General features: G+C 48.4%; 9 protein-coding genes across 9 annotated transcripts; 4 read left to right on the plus strand and 5 right to left on the minus strand.

Moving 5' to 3' along the window:
• Positions 1–680: 680 nt before the first annotated feature.
• On the minus strand, positions 681–2790 carry LY89DRAFT_692155 (uncharacterized protein). Its single transcript, XM_018216476.1, has 2 exons — positions 2233–2790; positions 681–2001 (listed from the first exon to the last, which is right to left on the minus strand). The coding sequence occupies exons 1-2, from the start codon at positions 2452–2454 to the stop codon at positions 847–849; spliced, it is 1377 nt and encodes a 458-aa protein (XP_018061150.1). The 5' UTR covers positions 2455–2790; the 3' UTR covers positions 681–846.
• Positions 2791–6662: 3872 nt separating this feature from the next.
• Positions 6663–8028, minus strand: LY89DRAFT_692158 (uncharacterized protein). The gene is made up of 3 exons (XM_018216477.1): positions 7407–8028; positions 7041–7356; positions 6663–6988 (listed from the first exon to the last, which is right to left on the minus strand). Exons 1-3 carry the CDS (start codon positions 7670–7672, stop codon positions 6773–6775), a joined length of 798 nt encoding a protein of 265 aa, XP_018061151.1. The 5' UTR covers positions 7673–8028; the 3' UTR covers positions 6663–6772.
• Positions 8029–8442: 414 nt separating this feature from the next.
• Positions 8443–10455, plus strand: LY89DRAFT_790184 (uncharacterized protein). The gene is made up of 3 exons (XM_018223341.1): positions 8443–9136; positions 9187–10165; positions 10217–10455. Exons 1-3 carry the CDS (start codon positions 8496–8498, stop codon positions 10319–10321), a joined length of 1725 nt encoding a protein of 574 aa, XP_018061152.1. The 5' UTR covers positions 8443–8495; the 3' UTR covers positions 10322–10455.
• Positions 10456–10567: 112 nt separating this feature from the next.
• On the plus strand, positions 10568–11637 carry LY89DRAFT_692161 (Maleylacetoacetate isomerase). Its single transcript, XM_018216478.1, has one exon. The coding sequence runs from the start codon at positions 10762–10764 to the stop codon at positions 11464–11466; it is 705 nt and encodes a 234-aa protein (XP_018061153.1). The 5' UTR covers positions 10568–10761; the 3' UTR covers positions 11467–11637.
• LY89DRAFT_702706 (uncharacterized protein) lies at positions 11623–12731 on the minus strand (the record flags this gene model as incomplete). The annotated part of the gene is made up of 3 exons (XM_018217269.1): positions 11623–11645; positions 11700–12666; positions 12717–12731. The coding sequence occupies 3 exons, from the start codon at positions 12729–12731 to the stop codon at positions 11623–11625; spliced, it is 1005 nt and encodes a 334-aa protein (XP_018061154.1).
• A 770-nt stretch (positions 12732–13501) lies between these two features.
• On the minus strand, positions 13502–15624 carry LY89DRAFT_790187 (cytochrome P450). The gene is made up of 4 exons (XM_018223342.1): positions 15176–15624; positions 14596–15128; positions 14308–14542; positions 13502–14247 (listed from the first exon to the last, which is right to left on the minus strand). The coding sequence occupies exons 1-4, from the start codon at positions 15406–15408 to the stop codon at positions 13569–13571; spliced, it is 1680 nt and encodes a 559-aa protein (XP_018061155.1). The 5' UTR covers positions 15409–15624; the 3' UTR covers positions 13502–13568.
• A 339-nt stretch (positions 15625–15963) lies between these two features.
• On the plus strand, positions 15964–17349 carry LY89DRAFT_743438 (uncharacterized protein; the record flags this gene model as incomplete). The annotated part of the gene is made up of 4 exons (XM_018220954.1): positions 15964–16041; positions 16103–16559; positions 16609–16698; positions 16760–17349. 4 exons carry the CDS (start codon positions 15964–15966, stop codon positions 17347–17349), a joined length of 1215 nt encoding a protein of 404 aa, XP_018061156.1.
• A 236-nt stretch (positions 17350–17585) lies between these two features.
• On the minus strand, positions 17586–18509 carry LY89DRAFT_602432 (uncharacterized protein; the record flags this gene model as incomplete). Its single annotated transcript, XM_018210245.1, has 2 exons — positions 17586–18024; positions 18124–18509. 2 exons carry the CDS (start codon positions 18507–18509, stop codon positions 17586–17588), a joined length of 825 nt encoding a protein of 274 aa, XP_018061157.1.
• A 669-nt stretch (positions 18510–19178) lies between these two features.
• LY89DRAFT_632182 (alpha-ketoglutarate-dependent 2,4-dichlorophenoxyacetate dioxygenase) lies at positions 19179–20454 on the plus strand. Its single transcript, XM_018211298.1, has 3 exons — positions 19179–19364; positions 19411–19620; positions 19680–20454. The coding sequence occupies exons 1-3, from the start codon at positions 19218–19220 to the stop codon at positions 20319–20321; spliced, it is 999 nt and encodes a 332-aa protein (XP_018061158.1). The 5' UTR covers positions 19179–19217; the 3' UTR covers positions 20322–20454.
• The last annotated feature ends 89 nt before the right edge of the window (positions 20455–20543 follow it).

Consider the following 20543-nt stretch of genomic DNA (forward strand, 5'->3'; position numbering starts at 1 on the left):
GCACGCGAACATGACGACCCTGACCGGCGGCTTGGCATTCTAGTCGATGTCCTTTTTGCCGCAAGGCTGAAATCACGAGACCGTAGCGAGCCTTCCGAATTGTGGGCAATTATACAGTACTTTTTATAAATCATCCCCAGGACTGCGGTCCTCCCGAGGTGTCGGGTCTATTGGCCGCCGAAATCATACGTTGCCGTGCTACCGACCATGCCCTAACTCTTAGGTGCAGATATTTCTTTAATTGTCATCAATAAGTAATGCTTTTGCCAAGACCCTGTCGGTCGCGAGCGATTGTCCGCTCAGTCTCGGTCTTGGCATCTCTGAGTTCAGGAAGCGATCTGTTGAAATTCTCGAACATAAAAGAACGTTGTGTGGCGAATGATTTTGATGGAGAATCTCACATCCCAGCTATCGAAAAAGGATCTTGTTATCACAAACTCTAAACAAATCTCACCCAATCTGCGTAGCGAGAGCTGATAAAGCCCCCCTTTTTTGCCAAGACACCGTCGCTAGCTTATTTCGTCAAGCGACTGCATAATTTGGCCGAGTTACGTAGTCCATTTCCCTTGCATGCATCAGCATGTGCTGTGCCATCGGCAGTTAAAGAATCCCCGTTCACGTATCAATGGTTTCATTCTCAGATGAAGCCTTGAGGTAACGAGTACAGTATTACTTTTGGAAACTCCGAATGAGATCTTCGATTGACCATATATATACCTCTATAAACACTTTTACCATTAAGAAAGTCCTCCAGAAGATCGAAATAGAACCACCAACGCCAGTTGCCCGCTAATTTTGCTTCCAAATAATCCAACCAACAAATCCATCACGGAAGAGACTATTCTATCAAGAAGATCCATAAACGTCATCCACAGCCTGCAAAGGCCAGACCATCAACTCCCTCCACTCCTCATTCAGAGCATTCTCGATAGCCCTCACCTCCCTCCTCCCACAATCCCCAATCCACCAAAAATCCCTAAAGTCCCACAAGAACGCAAAGAAATGAGCCAGGATAACGAGAGCCCTTGGTCTCTGCTCCTTCACCAAGTCAATGAATTCCGTATACACGACCGTCGGGAAGATGATCAATCGTCTGAAGATATTACTCGTGTTTTCTTTGGCTGCTATAGACAGTTGGACGGAGCCAATATACGAAGTCGTCGTTTCATACGCTTTCTGGATCTCGTCGTTCCACGGTTCTTCCACGAGGTCCGAGTCTGTTCTCCTCAGCAGGTGGAGGAGGTCTTGGCGATTGGATTCGCGGAACAGGACAGTGTCGTCTCGGAGCCAGCCTCCGGTTTTGAGGCCGGGTGCGTTGCTGATCATGCTTCGCATGATACTGTTCCCATCGTCTGCAATGAATTTCCAAGCCTCGACATTCAATCCTCGTCCTGTGCTGCTGCTCATCTGAAGCCATTCCGTTGGTGGTGTGTAGGGTTCCATTGGTCTGTCTTGTAGTAAGGCAAAATTGATAGCTCTCAAGAAGTTCGAAGTGAGACAAGCAGCGTCCGCATTCGCACGACTCAGAACTCCTACTTCGTCCCTATGTTCTCGAAGCGTGAGGCCCATGTAGCGTTGATATGCTGCAATGTTTTCCAGGTTTCCCGGATCCAGCTTCGCTATGTGCATAGCCGTGAACGTATAGATACTGTACAACAAACTGTTATGTTTCAGTGCCACTTTGGGGATCGATACGGTCCATTCGGGGGCAGCTCGATCGCCAGGCATCGTCATAGTCTTGGAGGTGATGGCCATATAATGATGCATGAGATGGAGCTCTGTGATTCGACGGAACCGCGATTCTGGCGGCTCGTCCCAGTCGGAAGACGTTGAAGTGAGGTTTGGTGATAGTTTTGGGCGAATAGTGTAGGGTTTGGGTTTACTGCTCGTGTTGCTCGAGCCTGGTGAATTGGATCGTCCTGGAGATTGGCCTGGTCTGCCCCAGACGCAGGTTGTCTGGTGGCGGGCGCAGGAACCACATACTGGGTGTACTTCGTTGCACTGCGTTCACGTTAGAGATCTGATCTCTCTCGGAGGCTTCTCCTTGATGACGGCTGCGGCGTTTTGAATGAACAAAGACTGGTGGAAATCTCGAACAGATAGAGAATGCTCATGCTCATGCACTTGTACGAGTTTTTGTTGTTCTAGAAGCAATTCGGAAGAAGCAAGTTCACAGAGCGGAGAATTCCAAGAACGAAAGCGAGACCGAATCGAATGAAACAAACGACGTACCTTGACTCTCCTAGCTCGACACTGCTGGCAACCCGTCCGACTCTTCTTGTGGTGCAATCGCGGGGCTGTTTTGCGGGGTTCGTTTTGACTTCCAGGCACCCATCCAACAAACATAGTATCCATGACTTCTGGTTGTTTCCCCTTCTCTTTGCTGCTTTTGGGAGCTTTTGATGCGACTTGGTCGGCCGCTTCTTCACGGTTCGTTTCCTGAGTGTCAGACATGTTCGCCGGCTTATATGATTATATGTACAGAAGGAGGTATTGGTGAAGTCCTGGGCTCAGCAACTCTAATGTGTGGAGCCGATCAGTCGACAATTTGGTTGCTGGACCTTGGGGTGCTCGTGAGGGAGGGTTGAAGCTGCAAGTTTTCTAGAAGTGGATCTGACACAGGCTGTGACCGGCCACTCAGAGGCAGCGATGCGCCGCCCTGCGCCCCAGCCGCTATTCTCCATCGTCTTGAACCCATTCGAGGCTTGTCTGATAGGGCTTGGGGGCGGTTGCGCAGCAAAAGACGACCCACCCCGAGTGACTATCTGCAGTGGGTGGCCCCGCTGCACAGAGCAGAGAATCCCAGAAGATGCCCAGGAACCTGTGATCTGGCAGTGCTTGGTGGTGGTGTCATCTCGAGACCGGTATCCGATTAGGTAAAGCGCGTATGCTTAATTGTGCCGCATGCAGCTGCAAGGTTTGAAGCGACAGCCTGCATCCAACGTGCACAACAGCCAACTGCAATCCAACCCCATCCCATACGACCTGGAACAAACCAACAACATGACTGGATGCGGACCACTGGGACCGCCAGAACCACCAACGTCTAAGGAGCATTTGCCTAACTTACGTCCTCCTGCTCCTGCTCCGACCCCGCCATTATGTGCCTTCGAGGATCTGTTTTATCTCATGCAATTGCGGGTGCTTGCCGTCCGCAATGGAGCACTGGATCATCCGCCATAGGTTCACTCGTGTCACATTCCGTCCGATCCTTGACCTAGTATTCCCGAGGTCCCTCTCTAGGCCCGGTGGGCAAAGAGACCAGGCCCAAGCCGAGCCCGACTTGAGCTGGAGGGCCGATGATTTACGGCTTTACCTACCAACTTAAGGCAGCAGTTCGAAGTACTTGACCCAGCCCACCCCCTTGACAAGTCTAGCGAATGGCCATCGTATACGGCATCGATAACGGCCAATGCTATACGAGTCAGGAAAATCTGCCGCAATTAGATATACACTTGACGTCAATACTACTACCCTTTGCTCCCGCAACTTCATTTTCAGCAGTCGGCCAGGCCACTTGGCTTTCTGATTTTTGATACTCAGGCGGGCCAAAATTGACCCTTGAAGCGCCTATTCTTCCCCGTGGTGACTCAATATCCATGAGTTCTCCCTATTCTCAACAGTACGGATTGAAACTTTATTCGAACCATTTGACGATTAAAATTCCAGATTGACGCAACTACACTTGACTCTTCCAATCTCCCTCGATCCTTATGAAGAATTGTCAAAATCCACAGCAAATGTGCCATGCATCCGCCCCTGAAAGCACTCGCTTCCACCCTACTGGGCTCGCCTGTCGTACTGCCATCAAATCATCCACGATGTAACATCTACCCCTCCACCCCCAAAAGCCCCAACCTTCCGTAAAATCGCTCAAACGGGGTGGAACAACTGCTCAGCCTCGCGGAATCAAGAACTTCTGTTCAAGCTTCCACAAGCCCCCACTGGCCGCTGACGCCATCAGCACATCCCCAATGCAGACATTGCTCCACCCTGCAAACTCAGCCTCGTCATCACAGCAAGGTCCGTACAGGAATCCACACCCGTGCCCTGACTTTCTACCCCAGCTTTTATAGGTATCACAAGCCTCCTTCTCCTTTCCCTTGCCGCTCCTCATTTCAGACATCCTACCCTCCAAGATCTCCTCTGATATACTAGACGTCGATGAACGACATGCATGCTCGGCTGTATTGCATGCATCATGCACTGCAGCTGAACCTAAATTCCTCATCCGTCACCGGTGCCCCTGTCCTGCACATCTTGTGCTGTTTCTTTATGAAAATGACATAAATCCCAAACATAAGTAAGTAAGCTGATTCCCAGTGCCTTGCATCTTTAACCGTCTTCGATGCACACTCGCTTCACGGCTGGGTGCCGCGCCTTGATTCGCTCCTGTACGCTCCAGTGGGTTTGATTCGACGATCTTTTCTACGTATGCGTTGTATTTGATGTGCAGATGTCTCACATTCCCAACTTCTTTCTCGAGGTAAAATCTCAACAGGGAAGTTATAGGCTTAAAACATAGCCACTCTATATATGCAGAGATGACACCCGATATAAGGTTCATCACAGCCCAACACCAACACTACTACGCGAAAAACGACTATTTTAACGTCAAGTTGGGTGTGTCACGTGGAAGCGTCCTTCTGCTTTCGCTACCGGTGAAGGAGGAAAAGGGAGAGTTACCGAGATGCGGGATGTTTGGTACGATGAAAGACGGTGTAGGGTTGAGAGTGTGCATTCGGGAGATGGAATCGAAGACTATCCGTGCCCCCTGGCTGAGTCGGATTTACTGATTTGTGATCAGAGGTCGATATGTTGGATTTGGAACCATTGTTGGACGGAAACTGCCGCACGGTACAATGTGACATAGGGCTAGGCGAGGGACGTCTCTATCAGCCCTACTTCTCGGCATCCCTCAATGTCAAACTTAACTTAGAGGTGTTTCTCTGCCCAATTCTGAACTTCATTCCAATCTCATACCTCGAGCCTCATTTTTTCAATCCCTTCCTAACGAGTTTGGTCGTTAAAATGCCTTGCACCTCACCTTCAGCTTCCTCACACATATTGCCGGACACCAGAGGATATAAACGCCCCACTTAGACACTCATCTCCACTCATAGCCGCCCATGTAGCGACATCTTAATCGAACGCACCTTCCCTCTCCCCCGATATCATCCCATCAGCATCCTCACCGGTCGGTAGACGTGTCATAGGGCTGTGACGAAATCATTCCACTTCATCGCTCTCCGTCCACGAAGTGTTCCCACTCATCAGCTTACTGCTCCAGCTGAAACCGTGCATAAAAGGATCATGTATATTCCGGAGAGGAAAGAGCTGAAGCAAGTGAATGATAGGATTGCGAGAATGTCCGTATATCGTGAGCACAGGCGGTATTGGTGAGCTCGCCGGGTTTGGACCTTAAAAGTGAAAGTTTGAAAACATTTCAATTCGCTCAAGGTCCGGACAGACAGAGCTGACGCGAGAGAGCTGAATATGAGACGCCAGACTTGACTGTCATCGTTCGATAGTCCCCAAAAATCCGAAAACCCGCCCAAAATGAAACTCCCAAAAAAAAGAAAAACATAAAGGAACAGAAAATCAAAAATAGAAATCAAAAGCAAAACATCAACAACTCGCGCTCACCGTCGGAGACGATCGGGAGCTGCGAGCTGTTGGTGCCCAAGCGCAAAGCATTGTTGATATATCAACCATACGGCCAGCCGAGTGGTTGATGGTAGCAGCTTTGCTTATTAGATTCTATATGTGTGGTTAGCGAGTTGGTAAACAATGATAGAGGATCAGGCTGCGCTAGTATATGGATGTGGTATCGATAAGAGGCAGGCTGAGGGTTGGTGGTTTGTTGGTAGATTGTAGCATCGGTGATGACTATGCTCTTTGTTAGCTGAAGGAGGCCGATGTTAGTTCATGTATTGTATTCTATTGACAAAGGTAGGAAATTTGATTGAATTTTGAGACTGAATCGCTTCCATCAGCAATATCGCGGGTCTGTGAAGCATTCATACAGGAAGCAAGAGCTCAGCTAAGAGACCGTAACTCTCTCGCTCATGAGTGAAGCGAAGTATGAAGACTCTTGGCATCAAAAAGCTGTGAACCATCAAGTAAGGCATTCTAGATGCTAATAGCCTTTCATTTGAATCTGAAATAGCCGATCTTGATTCCCCTCCAAGACCCCTTTACAGCGTCCTGAAAAAAAAAAGCACTGCAAGAAAATCGAAAAACAGGGAAGAAAGAAGAACGAAAGGAAAAACGGAATGGCAAAACTCTTTTGGCCGGCCTGCTGGGTTTTCCCGCAGCCGAAGGGGGCCAGTGAGCAAACGTAATTTAATACGTCTTTGGGACTCGAGGAACTTTAAAGTCTTACCGGACTCCGAAGGAAAAAATGTTTATTTAACTTTATATGTGCTTTTGGCGAGGGAGCAAGATGATTGGCTAAGAGCGTTTGGGGAAAGGCGAGAAATTCACCTTTCGGTCTGATACTTAGCGGGAATGAAATGATAACATGATTGTAGAACGATTTGATGCGTACAGGAACCAGAATTTCACTTGATGTATATGCCTATTTTCAGGTATAGGAAATACTGCTCAATTCTCTTCGGGTATCTAGTAACATATCCAAAAGTTCAAAACTAACAACTCGAAACGCAGCAAAAGATTGTTCGCAAAGCACCGCAGCAGCAAAGAGACACATTTCTCGTACAAGAAGCGGACGTGGTCCGTGTCTTGATCTCCCACGCTCCTCCCCAAGCACTCAAACCTTCCCGACCTTTCTCAGTTTTGACATGTGTCGTGTCATGATGCCAGCCCCGGCAAGAACAGTTGTCATAATCGCCTCAGGCACAACGCTCAATATGACCTTTGCCACGAGGCTGTTCTTGAAGGTAGTCGATGTGAGGAAGATGTTGAGGGCAGCATAGATGTCGCGAATTCCGATGAATGGTAGGATGATAGCAACTCCATATAGTAGCTGTTTGACCCGTCAGTACCTCTGATCCTGCGTCACATAGTTGAGTACTGACCGTAGTAGCTTCAGCATAAGCCGGAGGGACGCCATAGACAGGTTCTCTGGTGTGGGGAGTCGTTAATGGAATCATTTCATAGGATTGATCCGTTTTGCGTAGCGATATGCCCACCCAGGCAGCCAGAACGCACCAAGCTAGCAACAGGATCACGATACCGAGTTTCGATAACGTTGGGGGCGTGGTCGTCTTGTTGTCGATTTCGTGGATGATTCCGATAATGATGAATACCATTCCTCCGACAACAACGCTGTGGAAACTGAGAACCTTGATCCACTCAAGCCTCGTGTTGAGTTTCGGATTGCGAGCTGTTCGTCTATCCGTCAGTTAGTTTTTGCTCTTTTAAAGGAGGAAGATGGCCCTTACGCCTCGTGAAGGACACCGAGAGCCGCAAGGAGTAATGGAGATAGTCCGATATTGTTAAGAATTAGAGTCGTGGTTGTGTCCGTCGAGTGTGTATTGTTTTGGTGGATCTCGATGAGGCTTCCTACTATCCGTAATCCACAGAATAATTGAATGGTCAACCATCCTAGAATTCCATGTCGGCCATGCTTGAAGAGACAAAATGTGATGGGTACTATGAGAATGACATAGATGACACAGGTTGCAGAAGGCAGAGAGTTTTGAGTCATTGTTATGGGAAGAGAAGAGCTTGGTTGGTTGGGATGATTGGAAGCGAATGCTTAATCAAAACACCTCTGATCTCGAGATGGGATATCTAAGCAGGTCTTTATATCATTTTGGCCCTTTTGTGCCCCCAGAGATTCGGTCAACAATAGCATGCAACTCTTGGTGGGTGGAAATTCAAATGAGAGAGGCGAAGCACTTGCTGTTCCGCACTGCGAGGCTTAACGCTGGGTCTCAGGACAGGGAATTCGGCCAGGAACAACATCCTCCTTGCCAATTAAGGACTAAGAAGGATACCAGCTGAAGACGATCTATCTCAACGATGAAACTTTGGACAGGAAAAAGGAGTAGACGCGCAAGGTTTTCGCGGATTGTTAATGGGAAAAGATAGGAAATAGTCTACACGACGTAGCAAATAGAAGGAAGCTTTTCCTTTCTGTGTTCGCTCTCGTTCCGTAAGAGGCAAAGCTTCAGGCCGTGCTTACTTGTGGGTCCCACGGCTTGCTGATTGGTGTCGCTTGGGCGACTTTGCCGCATCCCCACGTCTCAAGCTTCAGCTCCGAGCCTCACAAAATCACTCAAACCTAAAGCCACAGTCCTAAAGTCGATGAATCCGCGTCAATGCAAGGCTGTGCCTTGGCACTATCGATAGGAATGTAGATCTCAAAGGTTTAGTGAAGGGCAATATGGATCCAGTGATTCGGAACCTTTCAAGCACGATGCTGGCGCGAGGGATTTCTCACCGCCCTCATTCAGTCTGTTCTCACTTTCCGTACTTCTTTTCTCATTGCCTTCATCAGTCAGTCGTAACTCAAATCTTCATACGCAATGGCAGACCAAATCCTCTCCTATGCAATCAAGGGCATTGCTGGTGGTATTGGACTCGCATCTGAAAGCATCACCGCTCACAAGAACAAGAAGCGTGCGAAGTCGCAGGTACGCGACGAGCAGAGCAGAAGTCCCGGAGAATTGAGCCGCTCAAACTCAGACGACGAGAAGCATCACGAAGAGAAAGACGAAGACCAATGGGCTCTCGACGATGCTCAAGATGAACTCATCCCAATACATTCTCCTCCCACATCACCAGGATCGACCGAGAAACCAATTACAGACGTCAAGATTCTTATTGACATCTTCGTTCAAACACACCCTCTGCCAAACTTTGCCGACCTCCCACCGGCTCCAAGATTGCCATTCCCAGTGGTACTTCCTCAGCGACGACCAAAGAATAGAGCGCGAGGCTTCATTCGAGCTTATGCGCCAGTTCTCATGAATGCTGGTATTGACCAAGCAACATTTCTCGAGTATCTCGAGCTCTTCAACAAAGCTAGTCAAGCTTCTCCATGGCTGAATGCGATCAATTTGGCTGGACTTGCTTTCTCCTCCCTGCCTGCAGGTATCTCCATGGCGATCGGAATTGCCATCGCTATCTCAGTGAAGGTGGCTATGGAAATGCAAAGTCGTTATCGGTAAGAATCTCATCCTGCCATTATTTAGGAAATACTGACCTCAAATATAGAACAAACACATTCCTTGATCGCCTCAATGATGAATTCTTCCGTCCCCGAGGCCTCTTCTGCCTTATCCTGACCTGGAATCCCGAATCACCAGATAGTCACCACAACGTGAACCTCGCTTCAACACTCGACTCCTCATCCTCTACCCCATCATCAGGGATTTCAAAGCTTCACCACAAATTCCAATCCTCATCTGGAAGCACTTACGGCGAGCTCGAGTTCCCTGAGACCGCGCCTCTCATCTACCCAGCTCTCGATCATCTTGAATCTCAAGAAGGAGAACAAGCAATGAAGCTAAGACAAAGGCTGATAAAGAAGCATGAGTTCATTGACTCATACTGGGACAAGAGAGCACAAGCCAAGTACGCCGCAAAAAATCCAGACAGTATGCTGGCCCAAGGTCCAAAGCCAGAGTTCACCAGTCGATACGCAGATCCCAATCATCCAGCCACTAGTGGAAACTTGGTCTCGCTGCTCACTGGAGGACATATCAATCCCCCTTCACGACGAGATATGATGATGCAACGGCAGGATATGATGTGGGGACGACGGGATATGATGATGCAGCAGAGACAAGGTATGATGCAACAGAGGCAGGGTTTCGGTGGGTTTGGTCGCATGGATGCCTTTTCTGCCAGGTTGGATCCATACAACCAGTATGGAGGCAGAGGCCAAATGGCTGAGTACAATCAAAATCAACAATACAACACCAGAGACCAAATGACCAGCGGCAGGAGATCGATGGACGAAAGAGAGTATGAAGACTCCGGCGACAGAAACCCAGCTGAGCCAAGAAAGTCTATGGAAGAAAGACAAACTTCCCAGTATCTGGATCCAAACTACAACGCATATGGAAGACAGCAAATGAATGCTTCATATAGTAGTGGATATGGAGGCGGATACGGAGGTGGTCTTGGAGCATTCGGAACCTATAGCGCTCCTGCTCTTTTGAAGAAAGGAGTCAAGAAGGTCTTGGGAAAGGCATGTAATCTGAAGAAAAGTGTCCTTTGTTCTTTACTAACAGTTCGCTAGAACGTTTTCTACATGATGGTTGTCAATATGCCTTCAGATGAAGATATGGTTATTGCCAATGAACATGTCGATGCATCAGACAAGGAAGCCCAGCAACAAAGTTGAGATATATGTGAATGCGCCGAATTGATGTTCTGTTTTGGTGTTTTTTACTAGATATAGATTCATATATTACGACTGATTGTTCAACTGCGGAGAGTTTTGACTGCCAAGTCAAGTGCGGGGTCAATTCCGCCCTTTCCAGTCCACCGCCGGGTTACCCCGCCATGTCATCACCACCTCTTTGAACAATTATCTTCATGGTAAACATTCTTCACAAGCCGCAGCTCTTTGGACGCCCTTTATATGACTCCAATGGTTGTCAGCGGAATGAGTGCAGATACCCGAACTGCACGAATAGTACCCGAAATACCCGACTTCCAACCATGAGCTCTTTCCGCCATGTAAGCAAATCCCGAACCCTGCAAGACAGCTATATATCAAATCCATCTCCTTCTCTCTACCAATTCCTTCAACTCTCTCACACCGCAAACAAAATTCTAACAATGACCTCCGACCAGCCTCACCTCCTCCTACACACCTACTTCCGTTCCTCCTGCACAGCCCGCGTCCGCACCGCCCTCCACCTCAAAAACCTCCCCTACGAACCCTCCTACCTCCACCTCCTGCAAAAAGAGCACCTATCCCCCACCTACTCCACCATAAACCCCTCCGCCAGCGTCCCGACCCTGACCATCACTCCCTCTTCCGGCCCCAAAATCGTAATCCGTCAATCAGTCGCCATCCTCGAATTCCTCGACGAATACTTCCCCGACACCCCACAATTATTACCACCCCTCAGCGACCCCGTAAGGCGCGCCAAGGTCCGGGAACTGGTTAATATTTTGGTAGCAGATGTGCAGCCCCCGACGAATCTGCGGAATTTGAGACGTTTGAAAAAGATCGCTAAGGGAGATGAGGAAGTTGTGAATGCGTGGGCGAAGGAGATTATGATTGAGGGGTTGAGGGCTTTTGATGCGTTGGCGGAGAAGTATAGTGAGGGAGGACGGTATAGTGTGGGAGACGAGGTTACGATGGCGGATGTGGTGCTTGCGCCGGCAGTGGAGGGGGCTTTTAGGTACGGAGTTGAAGTGAAGAGATTGGGGACTGTTTGGAGGATTTATGAGGAGATTAAGGGGATTGAGGCGTTTAGGAGAGGGAGTTGGAAGTGCCAGGAGGATACGCCTGAGGAGTTGAGGGAGAAGGAATGATAAGAAGTGGATCACAACAGAAGATAAAAGATATCCCTTTGAAGAAGCACCTCAAAAGGATAAGCATTAACAATACTGCCTATAATTTACAGTTCTCCAGCCATAACTGGTGGATGACTTTGGAAGATACCAAGTAAAGTAATCGAACTATAAAATTCAAGTAGAGAGTCCTGGCCAATCTGTTCTCAATGTCAGTCTCGTCACGACACTCACACACCGCAAAGTAAACTCACAAAACCTCGTCCTCTCCTCATTCCTCCCACTAACCCACACCTCATCACCGACACTCACAACTTTCCCCTCCCCTCCCTTCCCCACAAACCCATACCGTCCAAAAATAGGACTATACTTAACCCCCGCATCAACCCTCCTATCACTCATCAGCGCCTTAAACACCCCACCATCTTTCCCCGTTCCATTCTTCCCCGTCTCATAATCAACCGTCAAACTAGCGCACCGTCCACAATTCCCCGTCAACAGCAGCTTCGCTTCATTCGAGAAGGTTAGCTCGGACCAGAAATCCTCCGAGAATGCGGGCTCGGACGTCCTCACGACGATGTTGGAGCGGAATTTCGTGAGGTCGCAGGATACGTCTTCCGGGAGGCGGGTCGAAACGTCTGCGACTGATGGCTCGCTGATTACTAGGTAAGGAGCACAGTCGTTGAATGCTATCTTTGTGTTGTCATCTTCTAGCATGGGGCCAATGAGTGGAAGGGAGCTGAGGACTTTGGTGATTGCTGTCTGGGCTTTGGGTCCTTGGTTTGAGGGTCTATTCGGAAGGTTTCCGAGCACGGAACGAGGATTGAAACCCCAGAATGCGAGGACGACTTGGAATCCAAAGCATTTTGAGAGGAAAGCGTTGTATTTCTCGCCCATGTTGTAAGCTGTTGTTGGACTACCATGCATGTTGACGTCAACCTTGTCCAAATTCTCGAAATTTTCTGGGTCGAGAGGAATCTCGATGGTCTCAGCTGGGGATGGGGTGCTTCCTGGGGGTCTGTAGGTGATTTCCAATGTGTTTTCCTTGATGGAAGGGTGGAAGAGACACATTTGTGGAAAACTGGTGACATGCATGTTTTCGAGCTTCGATTCTGTGACTTTGAGAAGCATGAATCGTCGATCGAGGTAGAAACCTTCGTGGGTCAATATTGCAGATGATACTGAACAGCCTCGCATGGACTTGATTGGGTAGATCCAAAGCTGTCTAGGAAGTGAGCAGTGAAGTCGATATGAGAGTGATATACCCTCACCTGAGCAATCTGCATGGAATTGGTACCCTTCTGTTCTAAAGCTTAGCAACAAGGCTTCTGATTTGGAAATCGCATGCTCTTACATTGCTACCGTTTGTCGTTGAAGAAGACGATTTTTGTCCACTCATAGCCTTGAATGCTTCTTTCATTGCTTGGGCTTGGCGAGCCTTTCTCGACTTGGCTCCCGAATTCTGCCCATGAAGACTGAAATACGAGATAAGTGCGACCAGAAGGGCTAGACCTCCCCAAAGCGCTTCCATTGCCATTATTTCTAGATAATTATGCTTCCACCAGCAAAAAGTGTTTGGTACCCCGGCGTATTTTGAAAGCTCGAGTGGGGGAATTGATAGATTGTGGGATCAGGTTTTGAGCCGCAAGTCCGACTGAAACTCGGAGAACAGTGCTCTGAACTTCGCAGATGACCCACCAGTTAGGTGATATGATGTGCTCAAAGGATTCTGACTCGAGATAGAAGGTCGATGTTCGAATTTACGTACGTTGCTGTTGCCGTTACCAACGCTGAATCGGGCGCGCGGAACCGAAGACCCCACTTTTGGTGAGTCTTGAATCGCATGAAGAGAACACAAACAAAATGAGCAATCCAGATAGGCAAACATCATGAGTTTGTTCGCCCAAACAAACTCAATCGTTGTTAGCAGCTTACTGAAGATGACAATCCGAGTTAAATCTTCATTGTCAATCGAGGTATAGCCAACGAGATATTATCTGCAACATTGGCCCTGAGTAGGCAGAGCGAGGGAAATGATGGAAAGAGTTGTGATTTGATCATCTTTCAAGAGGTTGGACAAGATGCAGTCAATTTACTACAGTAGGATTACCCCGATCCTTTTCCTAGTGTGCATCTTCCGCATTCTGTCTCCGTCGTATTCTCATTGGTATCTTGCCAGCTGGATGCGACACACCACTACCAAAACCCTTGAGCGTGAAGTCCTCCTTCATATCCTTGCCGTCCTTTATTATCTCACAGTCAAACAGGCTTACCATCAGAGCAGTGGTCAATAATATCTGGCGTTTCGCAAAGTGCCGGCCGGGACATTGCCGCGGTCCGCCACCGTAAGGAATCCACGACCCTTCGAGTTCTTTCGTCGAAAATGTTGGATCGCCCAGTTGTGTATTACTCTTCGATGGATATTTGAGGAATCTTCCAGCCCAGAACTGGTCGACGGGGTGCTCATTCTTCAAGCCAGTGCTCCAAGCCTCGGAATCCATGTGTGCAACTGTCGTAGGCGTGACGATGACCTTTTGCCTTGGTATGATCCAATCTCGGATATTGATTTCAGCACGGTCTGACATCCTGATGATATAAAAGTGCATTCTGAGGCGCAAAGTCTCGGCATAGACGGCTTGGAGGACTGGCAGTCGAAGCAATTGATCGATATCGAATCGAATGAGGCCGTCTGCGTCTTTGATGGCACACGTATCCACTTCGGCTCTCACCCTGACGAGTAGTTCAGGGTCCCGATATATATCAAAGATGGCCCAGGACGCAGCCGTGACGGAATTCCGCGCTCTGTACAAGATAGTTAGCTGGAAGGAGTCTCAACCTTAAGATGAAAACACAGCAACTTACGCCCAGATTGCACCAAAGTCCTCTGATGCAATAGCAGCATGGTCGAAACCGTCCATTCGGAGGAATATTTCCTGCCTCTCTCGGAAGAAACTACTTCCCCAGAATTCGTCATCACCGTCAGCATTGATGGCTGATTCATCGAAATGATCTCTCGCATGCTGTTGCCAAACTTGAACGGCCTTCAGCACCCACTTGCGAACTGCGTAGGCCCTGGGAGCGAGGAACCAAGGAATGCCTGCGAACCACGTCAGCAAAGTTCACTACTAATATATGCTTTCACCTCCGTACCTTGAAGATAAGTCTGCAAATTGCGGTCAAAATCCCAGTAGTCTTGCAGGAAATGCGGATTTAGCTTCAAGAGATGCGGGCCGCAAAGGGCATTGACGATTGAGACCGTAGTCTCATTTCCGACAACTTTCATCAAGTCTTCATGATAACCCCACTCGGATCCAATGCGATCATGTAGGCTATGTAATTGCTGCGTGATGTTGTGTGAGAACCTATTGAAGAAAGGCTGCAGTCCTTTTCCTTCGAGAAATCTGACCAAACACTGGAACACATTGTAGTCAATACGATTGCGGGCCTCTACCACGCTGCCAGGATGAGGTACATGGCCATCACCAGAATCGTCCTTTGTGTACAGACTCGATGCTTTAGCTGGTAAGCCAAAAGCGTATTCAAGAGCAAACTTGACGAATGGAATTGACGTGCATGCCCAAGAATTCTTGAAGAGGGCTTTTACATTCTCCGGTCCACGGACGACATAGAACTCTTGGGTGAGGACCTTGACTCGAGCCGGATGCAGACTCTGGAAGAAATTGCTGTGTCAGTCAGTCGTAGATTGGCCACTGGCATACGATGTGCTTACTTGCGGCTCAAAACAAAGGCTCTCGGGTTCCACAGATATGCAACGGGCAGACTTCCTAGTAGCGGGAAAATGTATGGGAACGTCAAGGGAACAACACCTTTGTTATTTTCGCGTTTCGTGTACGCTGTGAAGCTGCGACGGTTGGCAGCATACCGATGCCAGAGCGCGGCAATCAAAAGGAGAAAAAGGGCCCCAAGGTGGGTTGTCTGCAGTGCCAGAAGATCGAACGACATTGCCTCAGGATTGAACGCGTGCTATTCGTCGTTGGATTGGAGAAAAGGGGAGCTTTGAAAAGACAAGCAGACCAAACAGACCACTTTCGCGAGGCGACCACGTGAAAGAGTAAATTAGCCGCAGAGCCTCCTATGCAGCTCTTCGTAAAGGTAATTTATGGTGCATCGAGGCTGAGTGGCGCCTTGAAAGATTTAAATCGAGATGCATCTAGCAATTTGGTACAACTTCGGCATCGACATTGAGAGGCCAAGCTTTGTTATTGTTGATAGCACGGCGTGAGACCAGGCCGAATTCGGCTTAGCGCGCAATATAAGCGAGCGGCGTGAACCAACGCAAATACAGTTCTCGCACGGAATATGATGGGTTGGGGGCCAAGGCAGTCAGCGCTGCAGCAGGCTGGAGGCAATGCTATGCAGTGTCGCCCTCCACGAGAAACCAGAAATGATCGGCTGTCAGATACAGAGAAAGGCTTATTTACCCCCTTAGTCCCCAGACCCGCCTTTCTTGATTCCCAGTCTATGTATGGCAAGTACCAGGTCAAGTACAGGAGAAACATGGCAACTCCTCTGGATCATCAAGATGCTCAACGACTGATCGAATCGTCTGGCCAGATTCATATGCATGCGTTTCAAGTAAGGTGACTCCAGTTTTCCGCGCAATTTTCTTTTTCTAATCCAGCTGACATCTAAGTAGGTTGGTATTGGAGTTTTGACCGGCTTAGCACTTTGTTGCTTCTTCGTACGGCTAGCCATACGAATCAAATACCAGGGACGTCTACGTCTAGACGATGCCTTCCTGATTCTCGCTGCTTGCTGTCTATGTACGGCAACCGGCATTCTGTACCATATCTGCTATTTCTTGTATCTACACTCAGCCGCTTTGCTTGTTCCGGAAATCCTACCTTACCTTCTCGCTGATTTCAGCCAACTTCTCCTGCTCGACTCGCAAGTGTATCCCTTCCTAGCCATGATATGGACGACGACTTTTGCTGTCAAAGGATGCTTTCTAACATTCATGCGTCCGCTTGTGTGGCATATATCGAGGGGCATGAATTGGTATTACTGGTTCATAGTCACTTTCTGCGTACTATCTTGGGCATATTGCGTCGCAGATCCTTTCATCATCTGCCCATATTTTGGGCTAGAATCAGGTCAGTACCGTTCCTCCTAGCTATTGTACCAAGGCTAACTTGCAGGTAGTCAAATGCTTCAGTTCCACCGTGGACGGGAAAAAGACATTCGGACTTACAGTACTAGTTACGGTTCTGGACTTGCTTTCTGATATAATGGGTAGGTTTCATTTGATTTTGCCTACAAGCTAATTAATTGCTCTCGACTAACTTCGCTTCAGTCGTCAGTCTCCCCATCATCGTCCTCTGGAACTCGCTCCTTAGTCGATCTACCAAATTTGGCTTAGCCATATTTCTCTGCCTCTCAATCTTCATGGCAATTTGCGCTATCATCAGACTTGCCGGATTTCACTACAAAGGCCTCGAAGACGACACCTGGGAATTCTTCTGGCAGCACACGGAAGGTGCTGTGTCGGTCATGATGGCGTCTATCACGGCATTCCGCACATTGTTCATCAAGCAGCAAACCAACAATGCCGACAATGCAAAGTCACCCAATGATAATCCTGTAGAAAGCCTTTTCCGCAGGTTTTTCAGACGATTCCGATCATTGGCTGAAGCGCAGCCAGACGAGAAGCCTGCTTCGATGCAAAGAGGTCCAGTACTTCAACTCCCTAAACTGCCGTCTCCTATCTTTACTGGCATGCGCAGTTTTATTCGTGGGAATAACAGGACCACCAGGACCAAGACTGATGTTAGCGCAGCTACATCTGCTACGATTGATTCCGTGTTCGTCGGCTCAGAGGCGGACTATCATACTGCTCTTAAGACGCAGATGCGAACAGCTCCGACATCTGACCATACGGTTTGATCCATGAGCAACAGTACTAGTTGAATTCAATGCGAAGTATATCACTTGCATAATTTCGAACGAGGACTAGAATGACCGCCAAGAATACATAGCGGAGGAGTGAGATGGGTTAGCAAGCGTGCATTTTGATTCGCATGATCTTTAAATATTCTTCGTTGTGGATTTCATGACTGCTCTTCCAATCTGTAACAATCAATGCTATAAGTGCTTCCATAAGTCGTTCTTTCACCTCATATTTACAGCCAGTCACTAAACCACTGCACTGCACCTCGGAAAGCATACTCCTTTGCCAACCTCATTTCCTTTATACTCAAATCCCCTCTGACACTGAAACCATGCTCCGTCCCACTAAACACTGTACTCGTCCAAGTAACTCCAGTCCTCGTCAGCACATCCTCCGTCCCCCTTCTCTCTTCCGCTGGCAATATATCATCTCTCTCCGCCGCAAATATCGCCAACCTCTTTCCCCTCCCCAGCTTCCCAACTTCATCCATATTAAAGAAACTCGGATGATTGACGACCCCCACATCAATGACTCCAGCGCCCATAAGTCGCATCACATACCGACCCCCGAAACAATACCCCACTCCCCCAATCTTTACACCTTGACCATAAGATTCGTGGATCCAACTCACAATCTTCTCCAGAATCGGATCCGTGACCTCAGGCTCATGTCTCAACTTCCATTTCTCAAATTCAGCCTCGCCTTCGTTTTTCCACCAAGGAGGTTTCTGAAACGGATACACGTCTGAGTTTTCGACATTCTCTTTCAACGGAACAGCCAGTCCTCGAAGGTCGTAGTTCGGATCGTTCTTATCCTCGGTCCATGGGATGACTTTATGAGGATAGAGGCTGGGCTCTATGTTCTTGGGCAGGCGAGCTTGGCCGGCGAATTCATCGGGCATGATGATATCGCAATTGAGATGCGAGGCGAAGGAATCTGCTAGGAGTTGAGCGTTTGGAAGGTAGATGCCATGACCTTCTGTGAGGAAGAGTATGACTTTGTCTACCTTTAAAGTCGGGCTGGACCCTTTAAGTGCGGGTGGCTTCGCGATGTAGGTTTCGATGCCGGAGATTTCGATAACCTCGCCTGATGGGGTGCCTTCCCATATTGCGCTTGGTGTTGAAGGATCGCAACATGGATGTAGATGTTCTGTCATGGTTGCTTAGCTCAAGGGATGCTAGCAATAGCTTTTCCTTCAAGGAAGTCTTGATCTTTTATGTTCTTAGTGAGATATGCAAGGCTACGCCTTGTGATCGACGATCGGCTCAACAATGGGGTTTGCTGACATCAAGGCGCTAGATGAATGGCGACTAGAATAGAACCACAAGTAAGAACGAAAGTAAATGAACCCACGAAAGAAATGTGAAAGACTGAATGCATCAGAAAAGATTCAAAAGCAAAAAGAAATTGCAAAAGAATGAATCCTCCTGATTTGATACAAATCCTCGGACCGTGGAAGACGAAGAAGTCTAGTTGCACTCTGGTTTCCCTTGATTGCCCACCTACGTAACATCATTCGACTAAACGACTTGCTTCGAACACAAATTCTGCTATTCAGGACTATAAAGCCCTTGTCTTGGGGGTGCTAGTCGACAGCGTACATTCGGCAAATGTGACGCCAAGGCCCCCTATCCTCGCTTCTTCTTGCAATGCCAGGCGTCGGTAATACATCTATATGCCGAATCCATCTTGAGAACTTCTGCGACCATAAAATCGCAGCCAAGAGAGCAGATAGCCGACTGATCCGTACCCCGCAGCTCACCTGTGGGGCTTCCCCACATTCTGGGACAGCATAAAATACTTGGCTTCAATCTCATCTGGATAAAGTTTACCGAACTCTATCGAGCTGAATAAGGACATCATTATGCCTGGTCTTATTCAAGAAACACCATTTAAACATATCACGATCAAGGAGCTTGCTCCCACGTTCGTAGCTGAGGTTGGAGGAGTTGACTTCTCGAGGCCTGTGGAACCGGAAGTCTTTCAAGAAATCCGGGAAGCTCTAGCTAAAGTTAGTTTACTAACAATCATGAATGGAAGTTATTGACAAATCACAGTATGGAGTTTGCGTCTTCCGTAACACCGGTCTCGATGATACAAGACACGTCGAATTCTCCAGACTCTTGGGTGAACTTGACGATATCAAGCCATACTTGACCAATGGCCGCAAAGCCAAGTTCCCTTACTACGAACTCTTTGATGCTGGAAACCTGGACGATGAGGGCAATGTCATTCCAGTCGATAGTCCGAGGACGCATTACAATAAGGTCTGCTTGCTCTCCCAATTTAAAGTTCCTTTGTAGGGCTTCAGCTAACACATCCAAAGGGAAATGGACTGTGGCATGTCGACTCATCCTTTAATCCTCGTCGAGCATCATACTCTCTCCTCCTCGCTCACACAATCCCCCCTCCTAACAACGGTGGCTCAACTTTCTTCGCCGACACCCGAACCGCATTCGACGACCTACCCCAAGACCTCAAAACCCAACTTGAAGAAAACGATTATGTAGCAGCCCACTCTCTCTTCCACTCCCGTAAACTCGGATCCCCAGAATACTTTAAAGATCTCAACCCGCTCGACAACAAAATGAGTCGCCACAAGCTCGTCCAAACCCACGGGCCATCCGGACGCAAGAATCTTTACATAGCCCGCCACGCGCACCATATCGAAGGTCTTTCTCCACAGGAATCTGATCAAATGTTAGATCGCCTAATTGAGTTTGCTACGCAGCCGAAATATGTTTGTAGTGTGGAGTGGGATCAGGATGGGGATCTGGTGATTTGGGATAATACGTGTGTGATGCATAGGGCAACGGGTGGGAGTTTCGAGGGGAAGTTTAAGAGGGATATGAGGAGGACTACGGTTCATGATGGGAGCTCTACGGCTTGGGGGTTGAACACTGTGGGAGATAGGAAATTGGGGTTTGCGGATCCGGCTTTGGCCAAGGCGGCGGAGACGAAGGCTTGAAACATGACGGGAGAGAGGATAAGAACAAATGAGCACAATTTTAGACAGAACTTGTCTCCTGACACTTTTATTTCTGGATATCTACTAGTCCAAGGCTTAGTTGCTTTCTTTTCTTGATGCACCAATCTCCAAGCAACCACGGTCTGGGGACGTCCAGTCATGAAAGATCAAGCTCGACAAGAAGAGATCCATCAAGAACACCATCCACCTGCAAGGTCAATT

The sequence above is a fragment of the Mollisia scopiformis genome (assembly GCF_001500285.1).
Source record: "Mollisia scopiformis unplaced genomic scaffold LY89scaffold_40, whole genome shotgun sequence".
Classification (NCBI taxonomy): Eukaryota; Fungi; Ascomycota; class Leotiomycetes; order Helotiales; family Mollisiaceae; genus Mollisia; species Mollisia scopiformis.

What these genes read in the sequence shown, in the direction of transcription:
- LY89DRAFT_790184 (XM_018223341.1), top strand. Translation starts at nt 8,496, where the DNA reads ATGGCAGACCAAATCCTCTCCTATGCAATCAAGGGCATTGCTGGTGGT. An exon ending in GAAATGCAAAGTCGTTATCG is followed by an intron (nt 9,137 to 9,186) that starts GTAAGAATCTCA and finishes CCTCAAATATAG; the next exon opens with AACAAACACATTCCTTGATC. An exon ending in TCAAGAAGGTCTTGGGAAAG is followed by an intron (nt 10,166 to 10,216) that starts GCATGTAATCTG and finishes ACAGTTCGCTAG; the next exon opens with AACGTTTTCTACATGATGGT.
- LY89DRAFT_790187 (XM_018223342.1), bottom strand. Translation starts at nt 15,408, where the DNA reads ATGTCGTTCGATCTTCTGGCACTGCAGACAACCCACCTTGGGGCCCTT. An exon ending in TTTGCAGACTTATCTTCAAG is followed by an intron (nt 14,543 to 14,595) that starts GTACGGAGGTGA and finishes CGTGGTTCGCAG; the next exon opens with GCATTCCTTGGTTCCTCGCT. An exon ending in GACTTTGGTGCAATCTGGGC is followed by an intron (nt 14,248 to 14,307) that starts GTAAGTTGCTGT and finishes TATCTTGTACAG; the next exon opens with AGCGCGGAATTCCGTCACGG.
- LY89DRAFT_692158 (XM_018216477.1), bottom strand. Translation starts at nt 7,672, where the DNA reads ATGACTCAAAACTCTCTGCCTTCTGCAACCTGTGTCATCTATGTCATT. An exon ending in CTCGGTGTCCTTCACGAGGC is followed by an intron (nt 7,357 to 7,406) that starts GTAAGGGCCATC and finishes ACTGACGGATAG; the next exon opens with ACGAACAGCTCGCAATCCGA. An exon ending in CTTATGCTGAAGCTACTACG is followed by an intron (nt 6,989 to 7,040) that starts GTCAGTACTCAA and finishes CGGGTCAAACAG; the next exon opens with CTACTATATGGAGTTGCTAT.
- LY89DRAFT_692155 (XM_018216476.1), bottom strand. Translation starts at nt 2,454, where the DNA reads ATGTCTGACACTCAGGAAACGAACCGTGAAGAAGCGGCCGACCAAGTC. An exon ending in GTCGAGCTAGGAGAGTCAAG is followed by an intron (nt 2,002 to 2,232) that starts GTACGTCGTTTG and finishes ACGTGAACGCAG; the next exon opens with TGCAACGAAGTACACCCAGT.
- LY89DRAFT_692161 (XM_018216478.1), top strand. Translation starts at nt 10,762, where the DNA reads ATGACCTCCGACCAGCCTCACCTCCTCCTACACACCTACTTCCGTTCC.
- LY89DRAFT_632182 (XM_018211298.1), top strand. Translation starts at nt 19,218, where the DNA reads ATGCCTGGTCTTATTCAAGAAACACCATTTAAACATATCACGATCAAG. An exon ending in TCCGGGAAGCTCTAGCTAAA is followed by an intron (nt 19,365 to 19,410) that starts GTTAGTTTACTA and finishes GACAAATCACAG; the next exon opens with TATGGAGTTTGCGTCTTCCG. An exon ending in CGAGGACGCATTACAATAAG is followed by an intron (nt 19,621 to 19,679) that starts GTCTGCTTGCTC and finishes ACACATCCAAAG; the next exon opens with GGAAATGGACTGTGGCATGT.